Source organism: Eptatretus burgeri, chromosome 12 (genome assembly GCF_056783735.1).
Source record: "Eptatretus burgeri isolate ZD-2024b chromosome 12, Ebu_testis_v1, whole genome shotgun sequence".
In the NCBI taxonomy this organism is placed as follows: Eukaryota; Metazoa; Chordata; class Myxini; order Myxiniformes; family Myxinidae; genus Eptatretus; species Eptatretus burgeri.
The window spans coordinates 46,529,088-46,541,962 of NC_140972.1; the positions used below are offsets into that span (position 1 = coordinate 46,529,088).

At 44.0% G+C, this 12,875-nt stretch overlaps 1 protein-coding gene across 2 annotated transcripts in view; it reads left to right on the plus strand.

Moving 5' to 3' along the window:
- Positions 1-639: 639 nt before the first annotated feature.
- Positions 640-12,875, plus strand: part of LOC147015538 (uncharacterized) — a 59,877-nt gene continuing 47,641 nt past the window's right edge. The window contains exons 1-4 of one of the 2 annotated variants that reach the window (XR_015050365.1): positions 640-1,003; positions 1,372-1,496; positions 2,994-3,242; positions 11,118-11,305. Coding sequence is in view for 1 of the 2 variants with exons in the window: in XM_085850368.1 (XP_085706494.1) it covers positions 1,427-1,496; positions 2,994-3,242; positions 11,118-11,305 (507 nt within the window). In the remaining variant the exon portion in view is untranslated. The remainder of the gene's footprint in view (positions 1,004-1,371; positions 1,497-2,993; positions 3,243-11,117; positions 11,306-12,875) is intronic. The other variant, XM_085850368.1, reaches the window with a different exon arrangement.

Genomic DNA, 12,875 nt, shown 5'->3' on the forward strand with positions numbered 1-12,875 from the left:
GTGATAATAAGGCTCGAACAAATTTCAAAAAAAAAAAAATTTTGAAAATAGTTTTTTTTCCGACTAGATCGACAACCCAACAGACAAACATATCGACGGAAAAAGTGAAAATAAAGGAAGAACAAATTTCAAAATTTTTTTTTGAAAACAATTTTTTTTCGACTAGATTGACTCCCCAATAAGCTCGGTGGGAGTTCCTCCTTCTTACTCCCCATTTCCCCCCCCCTCCCCTCTTTCTCAGATTCTGCAGCCGCTGCTAACACAATAAATTATTTGGGGAAATTGTCACAAGAGTATCGACTAAAACTAAAAACGACGGACCAGACGGCATTTTCTCGAGTCCGACGACAGCATTGCCGACACGGACGTCGCCATTTGTTAAGCAGTGCCGAGCACTCCGTTCCGTTGGAGTGCTTGATCGAGCACTTTGAATCAAGAAAGCCGCTTGGCAAGCGATATCAAGCCGCTTGCTAACGGAACGCATCGCCGGTGGACGTGACACGAGGTTGTGGGGGGGGGGGAATTGAACACAATGAGGGATGAATAAAGATGGAGGAAATGACACGTATGAAACGGGAAGGGGAGGAGTTCGTGGCGGGAGAGAGAGCGAGCCATCTTGTCGTATTTGCGTACGTAATTTACAGACGTCATCAAAACTTGACACATTTTTTTTGTTTTCGGCCTCGGTACCGGGGGACAGGTGGAACAAAGGTGTGCTCCTTGGAAGGCCAAACAAATCCGCGTGTCTTTCGTCGGTTTCGCCCACGGAGGCGGAAAACGCGACCCTCGGGAGTGTTATATCGTCATTGTGTGTTTGCTCGCTGTGCGAAGTGAATATATCATATTTCTCATCGTTCCCGTCTCCGCTTCCGAGCACTTTTACCAAAGAAGAAACAAAAGGAGAAAATTGAACCCGCACGTGCATTGAGAATGAATTGAGAACGAATAACGATCGAATCATATCCGACTTCCACGCCGCCATCCCGCCCAACCTCTAGGCCCGGTGGGTTTTTTTATTTATTTTAATAAACACCGTTGTGTGATGTTTTTATAACTTACCTTTGTGTGTTTAAAGCGTTTCCTAATCGGTTATCGGTTGGCTTAGTTGTTTTAATTTCAACATTTGCTTCTCTCAACATTCCATCTGTATTTGAGGCATCACCACAGGCCTCTTCGTCTCCGGCACTTCTTTACCAAAGACTCGAAAAATGGTCTTCAAAACGTGTGTCACGTCAACCGTTACGTGTGACGTGTGTGCTTTGATTAAAAAAAAAAGCCTCTTTCATGATCCTTGTGCGTTTAATTTTTTTCTTTTGTAATGTCATGAAATGGCTTTATCCGAATGACGATGAGTGAGGCCTCGACTCGCAGTGCTTTCCAAGTCGGGAAGAGGACGGGGAGGGTGGACAAAGCGAAACGGTGACAGATGTGGCACGGAGAATGGCAACCATGGGCTGAACAGCAATGGACGTCGGGTGCAGGGCAACGGGGTGAAGGTCGGTGCACCTCTTGATGGCTCCTTCCCCCTTGCCATCAAGCTTTCCCCCTTGCCTTGCCCCCTTGCCGTCAAGGTTTCCCCCTTGCTTTCCCACTTGCCTTGCCCCCTTTCCCCCCTTGCCATCAAGGTTTCCCCCTTGCTTCCCCCTCTTGCCATCAAGCTTTCCCCCTTGCCGTCAAGGTTTCCCCCTTGCTTCCCCCCTTGCTTTCCCCCTTGCCTTGCCCCCTTTCCCCCTTGCCATCAAGCTTTCCCCTTGCTTTCCCCCTTGCTTTCCCCCTTAGCTTGCCCCCTTTCCCCCTTGCCATCAAGGTTTCCCCCTTGCTTCCCCCTCTTGCCATCAAGCTTTCCCCCTTGCCTTGCCGTCAAGGTTTCCCCCTTGCTTTCCCCCTTGCTTTCCCCCTTGCCTTGCCCCCTTTCCCCCATTGCCATCAAGGTTTCCCCCTTGCTTCCCCCTCTTGCCATCAAGCTTTCCCCCTTGCCTTGCCCCCTTGCCGTCAAGCTTTCCCCCTTGCCTTGCCCCCTTGCCGTCAAGGTTTCCCCCTTGCTTTCCCACTTGCCTTGCCCCCTTTCCCCCTTGCCATCAAGGTTTCCCCCTTGCTTCCCCCTCTTGCCATCAAGCTTTCCCCCTTGCCATCAAGGTTTCCCCCTTGCTTCCCCCCTTGCTTTCCCCCTTGCCTTGCCCCCTTTCCCCCTTGCCATCAAGCTTTCCCCTTGCTTTCCCCCTTGCTTTCCCCCTTACCTTGCCCCCTTTCCCCCTTGCCATCAAGGTTTCCCCCTTGCTTCCCCCTCTTGCCATCAAGCTTTCCCCCTTGCCTTGCCGTCAAGGTTTCCCCTTGCTTTCCCCCTTGCTTTCCCCCTTGCCTTGCCCCCTTTCCCCCATTGCCATCAAGGTTTCCCCCTTGCTTCCCCCTCTTGCCATCAAGCTTTCCCCCTTGCCTTGCCCCCTTGCCGTCAAGGTTTCCCCCTTGCTTTCCCCCTTGCTTTCCCCCTTGCCTTGCCCCCTTTCCCCCCTTGCCATCAAGCTTTCCCCCTTGCCTTGCCCCCTTGCCGTCAAGGTTTCCCCCTTGCTTTCCCCCTTGCTTTCCCCCTTGCTTTCCCCCTTGCCTTGCCCCCTTTCCCCCCTTGTCATCAAGGTTTCCCCCTTGCCCTTTCCCACCCTCCTCGTCGCACATTGCCGTTGGCCCCCGAACCCCTTTCCCCAAACTTTCCGGTGTCCGGGTCGCCCCCTCTTGTCTTACCTTGTCGTTACCCGAGGCCTTGCTGCCCACTCTGTATGACATCTTGTTTGGGAGTCTGATCTGCTCGTTGCTTGGCTGCATCTCCCTTGCTAAGACTCCTTACTTCCTCCGTCACCTCCCTTTCTAAACGTCTGGGTCCTCCCCAATGTCCATGGGTCTGCCCCCAATCTCGTTTGTCCTCACCATTTCTTACCTCAGTTTTACCGGTCATTCCTTGAATTATTTTAACCTGGCAATCCTCTCTTCCTTTATGACAGGCCATGTCGACTGGGCGGCATTAGCTCAAGCATGGATTGCTCAGCGAGAGGCGGAGGTGGATGTGGGAGGCAGTTGGCGAGACCTAGGTGTCGCCGGTGGTCCTCTAGAGCCACCGCCACGCAGCCTTCCCCTTCCACATCTGCACGTTCCGCCTCTCCCACCTCACCCTTCTCTGACCCATCCCAGCCATGAGGGACACCCTCCACCCCCACCATCCGAGGAGCAAGGAGATGAAGGATATCTTCCAAGTAAGCATTTTTGTTGCGCTTGTCTGTTCAACAAACATCTATATATTAATACTGAAGGACCAATTTTGTACTCCTCCTAGCGGTCGCGTCACGTTTTTCTCGGTACTATGACCTGGACTGAAAGAAACTTCGTACCTGTAAGAGTGCATCGCACATAATGGCAATAGTCAAACTTCAACTCTGAAGCAGAATAAACACTTTTCATTTTACATTTGTTTACATGGCGACGTGTGACGTCACTGCTGAGAGGCGTAAGGACGTCATGACATCATCGGTCATTCGCTGATGTCATTACGTCTGTCGTCGACAGACCGTCACCGTTGAGAGGTGTAATTCCACTCCTCGAAAATAGCGTCTGCAATGTAAAACCCTCTTCTGCACATGCTGACTACCTCAGAATGTGAATTTGACACAAAAAATGTAAGGGTCATTCCATGTCAAATCATCAAAGAATCTGCCGTCATCTCTCAGATTTTTGTAAAACTTTGGGAACCAATTGGGACCCATGACAAACGGCAAGAACTCAAATATTTTTGCTAACAGCCTCTTAATTAGTGAGATACAGACTAACGAACTTTGGACTAATTAACACGACGTCGCGAATTTAAATGGCCATATCTCTAAAAGTATAACACCTGGAGAGCTGGTTTTGGTGTCATTTTAAAGGTTTTTTCATGCCCTATGAATTTGTCTGGGCAACATTTTCCTACCTCCAACCACAAAAAAAGTTATCACAAAATATAAACTTCAATCGTGAATCCCCAAAAAATGTATCCTTCAAATTTCCTCAAATTCATCCCAGAGGTACCTTATGATGTCAAGAAGCTTCCACATAAGTTTTGTGATGGGCACTCCAATAGTTTCTGAGATATGAGCAATAATGTACATGTACGTATGGCATATAGGTTCGAAAATCAGCATTTGTAATGTATTATACAATCATTCTAACCTAGCCATGACAGGGAACACAGGGAACGACCATCAATTGCTTTGAAGTATCATATACTTTCATTTTCAACTGGGCCTAAGGGGAAGAAACAAGTGCTGCTGTTGCTGCATTAAAGAGGAAATTGAAAGCCTAAGTCAGGTTAGTGAACACTGTGTACTTGAACTCACTTATTGATTGTATTCGTGACGTCGTGCTAATTAGTCCAAAGTTCGTTAGTCTGTATCTCACTAATTAAGAGGCTGTTAGCAAAAATATTTGAGTTCTTGCTGTTTTTCATGGGTCCCAATTGGTTCCCAAAGTTTTACAAAAATCTGAGAGATGACTGCAGATTCTTTGATGATTTGACATGGAATGACCCGTAACAAGAAACATTGTATCTATATATTAATACTGAAAGACCAATTTTGTGCTCCTCCTAGCGGTCGCGTCACGTTTTTCTCGGTACTGTGACCTGAGAAGTTTTGACACGGTGTTTGTATGTCAAAGTAGACACGTGCACAAATCGGGTGACTTCTTCACAAGGAGTAGTGTACACCAAAAATGTCGTGTACAAGGACGTTTTGTAGGCCTCATTAAGTAAGGCCATGGAGTTCATCGACTGGGATCCTGCTCTTACAAGAGCCGCCACTGGTTGTCATATTGGGCTCATGGAACAGAATCCGTCTGTGACGGGGTTTTGGCTAGTTCCTAATGATTTGCTTTGAAAAATTGAAAAATCCCCATTACATGCTTCCCAAATAGAGCAGAGGTGAAAGATGGCATAAGATTCCACCTGCAATGACCCAGTATCAAGTTCTGAGTTGAAAAATATGCTTTTCCGTTTTGACCCCTGTGACCTAAGTCCTCGCCCCCCTGGGCCATGAACCGGGGGTCAAATCCAAAAAAGTCATTACGTATTTCATGCATCCTCCAATGTTGATTGCACATAATACAAAGTTTCATCAAAATACGTTTCAAAATGTGTCCGTCATTGAAATTTTTGGTATTTCACCTTTTGGCCCCGCCCCAGGGGGCGTGGCCAAAATGATACGACGCTTGTACCTTCTTGCCTCGTAATGATCATAACTACCGAATTTGGTGAATTTCTGCATAACCGTTTAGCTTAAGGAGGAGACTCGACAACCCATGAACCCGTTGGGTCGTGACAGCAGTTGATGAAAAAAATCATTTCAAGAAAAAATAATGATAGCTCCAGCAAACTATACCACTGAGGTTGTTTGCATTGATCAAATTCTCCCGAAGAGCACTTGACTGAATCAGGAATTGATTTTTTTTTAAATAATTTATTTCGTTGCCTGATTTGAACGAAACGTGATACTGCACACCGCAGGAGAATGGTGAGTAAGGTGGCCCTAAAAGTTTTGCGCTATCTTGTACCATTTTGGTTGTATTTCGGGTACATACAAGATGAGAGTTTTAGTTATATGGTGTGACTGACGGACGGACCTGATTACAATATCCCCCTTTTTATTTATTTATTTGTTTTCAAAAAGCGTTGGGATAGCAAGAATGGAATATGAATGATTCTAACTTGGAAATGAAATAAATGAACACATCTCTTTGACTGATGAGAAGAGCATACAAGCTATCTTCCACCTGCATTGGGTGTTTATTTACTTTTGCTGATTCAATTACCAGCTGTTGTTTCAGGTTTCAAGCTCGCCAGTCTTGTCAATTGACTTCTCATATATATATATATATATATATATATATATATATATATATATATATATATATATATATACTCGTGTTTTTACCTTCGTCATCGAAGGTGGAAGGAGGTTATGCTTTCACCCCTGTCTGCCTGTATATTTGTGAAAATCAAAGATTTTCCAAGTAGATTGGTTGGTCTTGTGTGATATTCTATCTTTGTTTGTTTGTCATTCGCCTACAGGTCACAATTTTAAACTGATCTTCACAAAACGTCACCACGTGCCTCTTGTCTTAGCTTGAAGGACAAGCTCCTCATAAGCAAGAACCCTATTGTTTTGAGGTCAAAAGGTCAACAACTTTGTCAGATTTCCTAAATCCTCAATTTTCATCCGATTGACTTGACATTTGAACAGGATTTGCATATCAGGTCACTGGACCCAAATCAAAAACTTTGGTTGAATCATTGTATCCATCATAAGCTGAAGGCTACAACTCATGCTTTTAAATTAGGTGACAAAGATTTGTATATGAAATCAAGGTGTGACCTGGTAATAGTCATTATAGCGAAGGAATGGAGAGTCAGTACAATGGACCCAACGTGCGACCCCTGTGGCAGGGACTGCAATCCATCACAGACTATAAAGTCAAGCCCCCAGGGAATCGCCTACGCAGCCGCTGATATTCCAGATGAGTTGAACACCTTTTATGCAGGTTTTGAGGTGAACAACATCGATCTACCCCTCTGGGCCCCCGGCTCCCTTGAGGACTTTGTGATAAAACTCTCTGAGGCTGATTTGAGTAGATTCCTTTAAAGGAGTTCAGGCTCTTAAAGCTACCGGGCCGGACGGTGTCCCGTCTTGTGTCCTAAAATTATGCTCTGCTCAGCTGGCTAAGGTGTTTACTGACATTTTAAACATTTCTCTTTCCCTGGCCGTTGTGCCTCTTTTGTTTTTTAAAGAAATCTGTTGTTATTCCTGTGCCCAAAATATCTAAGTTGTCATGCCTCAATGATTACCGCCCAGTGACGCTCACCTCTGTAGTTATGAAGTGTCTAGAAAGACTGGTTATGTCTTTCATAAACTGCAACATCCCCACGTCCCTCGATCCATGACAGTTTGCTTACAAACTTAATAGATCTGTTGTTGATGCAATTTCTCTGGCTTTGCATACTGCCTTAGAACATCTTGACAAGCGAAACACATGTCAGAATGCTATTTGTTGATTATCGCTCTGCTTTTTAACACCATTGTTCCTTCAAACTTGTCACGAAACTACAGGCCCTGGATCTTTTGTAACTGTGTGTAACTAGATCCTTGATTCTCTAATGGGTAGGCCACAGGTTGTGAAAGTTGGGAATGCAATTTCATCATCACTCATACTTGACACTGGTGCCCCACAAGGCTGTGTACTCGGTCCACTACTCCACTCTTTGGATACCCATGATTGTATAGCAAAGTATAACACTAACTGTATAATTAAATTTGCTGATGACACCACTCATTGGATTGATAATTGACAATGATGAGAGTGCTTACAGGTGAGAGGTGCAGTATTTGACAGTGTTAACAATAACTTAGCCCGAAATGTTAGCAAGACTAAAGGACTCGTTGTTGACTTTAGGAGGAATAACACAAGCCATGTTATTATCACCATCGGTGAGGCAGCTGTCGAGGTTGTGAACAGCTTCAGATTTATCGGCGTTTAAATCTGACGATATGACGTGGTCCTTCAACACCAGATTCGTCGTAACATAAGCACAACAGCGCCTCTACTTTCTCAGGCGGCTGAGGAAATTTGGACTGCATGCTTCCACACTTGTGAACTTTTATTGTTGCATCATCAAAATCATATTGACAGGCTGCATCACAGCCTGGTATGGCTATTCCACTGCACAGGACCGCATGGCCATACAAAAGATTGTTAGGACTGCAACAAAAATCACAGGTAAACAGCTTTCATCCACTGAGGATATCCACATCAATCGCTGCTACAGAAAGGCCCTCTGCATTATGAAAGAGCCCACCCATCCTGCACACGGACTGATCTCACCTCTACCATCAGGCAGGCGTTATCGTAGTTTCCGGACTCATACCACCAGGTTTAGAGACAGCGCAACCCCCCCGCCCCCCTCCCAAGGCTGTCTGCATCCTAAATAGCCACTAAATTGGATTATGCTGATGTGCTGTGTTGTATGTAAATTGTAAAATGTAAATTCGTCAATACTGTTGTAAATTTGCTAAACTGTTGTTGTTATAAATAGTATTGTATAGAGCGAGAAGGCTGTGAATAAGAATTTCATTGTTTCTTAACCTTGGTTTGTAAACATATGACAATAAAAGTGATGACTTGACTTGAATTCAACCACCAATTATTTTTGAGGTCAACATAGGCCAAAGGTCAACAACTTGGGTGTATTTTCTAAAATCTTCAATTTTCATCCCATTGACTTGAAATTTGAGGAGGATTTGCATATCACGTCACTGAATTCAACGAACAAGTATTTTTGATGTCATCATAGGCAAAAAAGTCAACATGGGGCAAATTTCTAAAATTGTCAATTTTCATCTGATTGACTTGAAATTTATAGCGGACTTGCATATATGTGGTCATTCAATTCAACCACATTATTTTTGAGGTCAAATTCATTCTATGAATTTCACAAGTATCGTGCTATGCACGACATATTTCTTTTTTGTTTGTTTGTGTACAGGATATCTCAAAAAGTTGTGGACAGATTCAGATGAAATTTGGTTGGCAGGTTGGGTGTGTGACAAGGACGAACTGATTAGATTTTGGTGAAGGTCTGGATTCGGCTACTGGAATTTAAGTGATTCTTCACCATAGAGAGATGGGGCCAAAAACGAGAAAGCACAATATCTCAAAAAGTTATTGATGGATTCGGACGAAACTTGCTGGACACGTTAGGTGCATGACAAGGTTGAATTGATTCGATATTGGTGAAAATCCAAATCCGGATACGGATACAATAACTATTTTTAAAGTGATTCTTCATCAATGAGAGATGAGGCCAAAAACATTGTATAGCATGATACTTCAAAAAGTTATTGGGCCCGATATGTTTTACTTGATCTGCCATTGCATGGCAGAGGAATGCGCCATACCGAGTGCCCTTGTAGTTTTAGATGTAGATTGACAATGAAAATATTTAAATTGATTCCATGACATATTCTTAAATTTGCCGGATGATGGTTTGCCTCTTGTGTATCCATCAGTTCTCCACCCTGTAAACCTCCCCTCCATGCTCTCTATTTCCTCTGTCAGTCCCCTGTTTATTTGTGCTTCTTTATTCCTTCATTTGTTAACATTCCATCAAGTCCATGGGCCCAGGCATATATCGGTACCATCTGAGGAAACCAAACTTTAGGGCTACTAAGTTATTGGTAGGGACTATATGATTATTTCAATATGTGATAACCGTTCCAGAAGAGCAGCTTAGTGTATGTATTTTGCATTTTTACCATTTTACCATTCTGAGATATTGACGTTTTGGGGGAAAATCAAAAAAAAAAAAAACCAAGGACCACTGGGAGGAAGTGGCAGAGCTGAAGTCCACGCAGGAGGAAGCAGACACCCGAATGCTTCTGCATACTCTGCATGCAGCAGAGGCTGGGTACAAGGCTGTGGTGATCACTGCCGAAGATACAGATGTCCTCGTGCTGTGTCTTGCCTTCAATAAGGACATCCCATGCCCCGTGTATCAGAAGTGTGCTACGCAAACCCGCACACGGTTCCTAGACATTGACAAGCTTGCAAGATCGATGGGAGACAGTGTCTGTGATGCCCTGGTTGGACTGCACGTGTTCTCCGGTTGTGATACAGTCAGTGCCTTTGCAGGCCGGGGAAAGATGGGCGCCTTGAAGCAAATGAAGTCGGATAAGACCTACCAAGAGGCCTTCAGTCAGCTCGGTCATTCATGGGAAGTATCCACCGAGCTCTTTCAGAAGCTGCAAGAGGTCACCTGCCACATGTACGTGCCGTCTACCAACTCCACGAAAGTCAATGAACTCCGACATCAACTCTTCTGTGCCAGATGGGGAGAGATAGAGTCCAGTCAGTTTCCACCATATGAAGACTGCCTCTTCATGCACATCCTCCGTGCAAACTACCAGGTGCTATTTGGAGGCGCTGTCTGCAATGCCAACCCTATGTTCCAAGTCCCAAGGGTTGTGGATGGCCAACTGATGATGACGGGAAGCTGGCCATTGAGTGGATGCAGGGTTCTCCAGCACCGGATGCAGTGTTGCAACTGCTTTCCTGCAAGTGTGGATGGTCGTGCAAACTCCCAGACTGCACGTGCCTTGCCAATAGCCTGAAGTGCACTGACATGTGCAAGTTGCGAACCTGCAGCAACCACCCCGCTGATGTTGAGGAAGAGGTTGTAGACCTCGAGGACTCTGATGCTGATAACAGTGATGAAGACTAGACTACTGATCCATGGTGTGAATGTTTTAGCACAATCACAAGGACATTCATGGCTACAAATATGCATGAGTAAAACATAGTACATCAACATGCCACAGTAGCGTGGTGAAATTTGGGGTATCTGTAAATTTCACATTTTGGACTCTTGTTGGAACGAGGGTAGGGGAAGGGCAATTCCTTTAACTGTGGTAAAAACTTGTAAAATGTTCATAAATGTTTTCCTCATACAACATGTGCATGTTGTAGGCTACTGCGGTTCAGTAGCACTACCCAGGGAACTTGTATGACAATATTATAAATGAAAATGTACTGAAAATCACTAATCAGCAACATTTTGATAGGCCCTATTGTTCGCCCCTTTCTGCCATAAAACACATTCTGCCTTCAGGAATGACAGGATTATTCAGATGGTATAAATAAAGCATTTCAGACATGTATTTGTGGTTTGCAGTACATTCTCGCCCCATGTGGAAACAGCAATTGCATCATTAGTGAATGTTTCTGAGTTTGCCTTTTCGCTTTCATTATGCAGATGGTGGGTACATTCCAGAGATGATAACTACCAATAAGCTGCCAGTCTGCAATGGTTATCACATCAAAATATGATCTATATCTATACACCAATTCAAAAATCATAACTAGGATTGGTTTCCTTAGATGGTACCAACAAGTGGAATTTCTGGCCTGGGCCCATGGACTAATCCTCTTATTCACTTGCACATGGCCATATGCTGCATTTTGTAAGGAAAATACAAAAAAACAATAAATACAGCTTACCCCTTTGGTGTCTCATTAGGAATATAAATAAAAATGTATTCCTCTTGCTACAGGCTGGGCAGCTCCGCCATCTTGGTCCCTTCCATCTCTCCCTGTCCCTGACGGAGGGACTCGGGGAAATTTTCCTCCCAACTCCGCACCTCATCCTGCAAAAGAAGATGACTTCCCTCTTCACCCTCATCCACACTATATGGGTCTCAGTCCTTACAATCTCTCTACTCCAGCACAGTATGACTATCAGGTGAGCTCCCCCCTCCCCCACCCCACTCCCCATGTCCTCCAACCCTTTCACCCTTTTGTTTTGCATGTCTTTTCATATCAAGAGTCAAATGTTCTAGCAGTCATTGCAGTAGTTTGCTTCTAATTTGCTATATACTGAAAGTTGTTCTTTTCATGTTGTTAAAACAACACCAGGAAGTCTTCCTAAACACTGAGCTTCCACCTTGCCCCACTCTGCTGCCATTCTGATTCCATTTTTCCTATTGGATGAAATGTTACATGAGCATGTCTGTATACCACCTTACCTAAAGCCTGTTGACCATGATGTGCAATGCAAATGTGAAACTTGTGATCTTTGTTGAAATGATCTTTGTACAGGGCGTTATCAATTAATGGTGAATGTTATCTGTAAAGTCTAAATGATGAATTTGTTGCAGTTTAAGTGGATAGTGGGTGTGGATCACCTTGGTATTTTAATGATAAATTAAAAATCGGCACAATGTTTTGGCATTGCAGAAATAGCAGGTGGGGGTTATACGGTTGAATGTTGGGTTTCAGATGTGAAGTTTCAACCATGGAATTGACGTTCAGGATTCCTTACGGAATATTGGGAAGGAAGTGTGTGAAGAGAAAATGGGGGACATTTAGCAGGGGAAATCGCAAAGAAACAGCAGGGAGACAAGGTGGTAACTAAATGTTCATGAATGGGATTTACATATGAGTAATGTGCTATTTAACATCAATTAAGAAATATCCACCTAATTTCCTCTCCCTGAATTAACTCATTGAGGGAAATTTCCATAAAAATATATATATCTCTATTATAATACCAAGCTTGCACACTAAAAACTCAGCTCGCCGTCACACGATCCCTATGAAACTGCTGTGGCACTTAACGGACATGCCGACAATGTTTGGGAAGTCTTGGCGTTCCATAGTACCACTTGCATTTTGCACAATGCGTATTTTTGTCATTCCCCATGTACGGTCTGTCGTCTGCTACCAGCTATGTTGTACTGCTATCTCGTGCATGTGCACGGGTGTCGCTAGTATATGTATATAACACACATGCACACGCACACGCACGCACTAGCCAGTCAACTTTGTCCTGGGTCGACCAATGTTTGTCACATGGTCCACTAATCCTGATCCTGTTGTCAGACCTTTCTTTTATTGATTTCATTGTCTGGCCTTGGCTGTGGTTTTTTTTATTTTTTTGGACACATTTTCATGTTTATAAATTAACTTGATCACATTTATGCACTTCTCAATGGTCAACCAGTGAGATCTACTACATCTGTCAGCCATGTTTATTTAGCCAATCTGAAAATGGAATCAAAAACGTCAAATTGTCGTTGGCTTTTATCTCCATTTGTGGGTTTAAAAGGTGGAACGAATTGTGCGTGTGCATGTGCATGTGCGTGTGTGTGTGTGTGTATTTGAATGAAAGAGGAATTTGCCCTGGAACCTATATATTATTTAATTACAGGAAAATATTCCTCAATTTTTTTGAAAATATCTCTTCCTGCTTTATCTTTCGTCGAATATCCTGAATCTACAATTTGTATTCATTTATTTATTCATATTTTAGC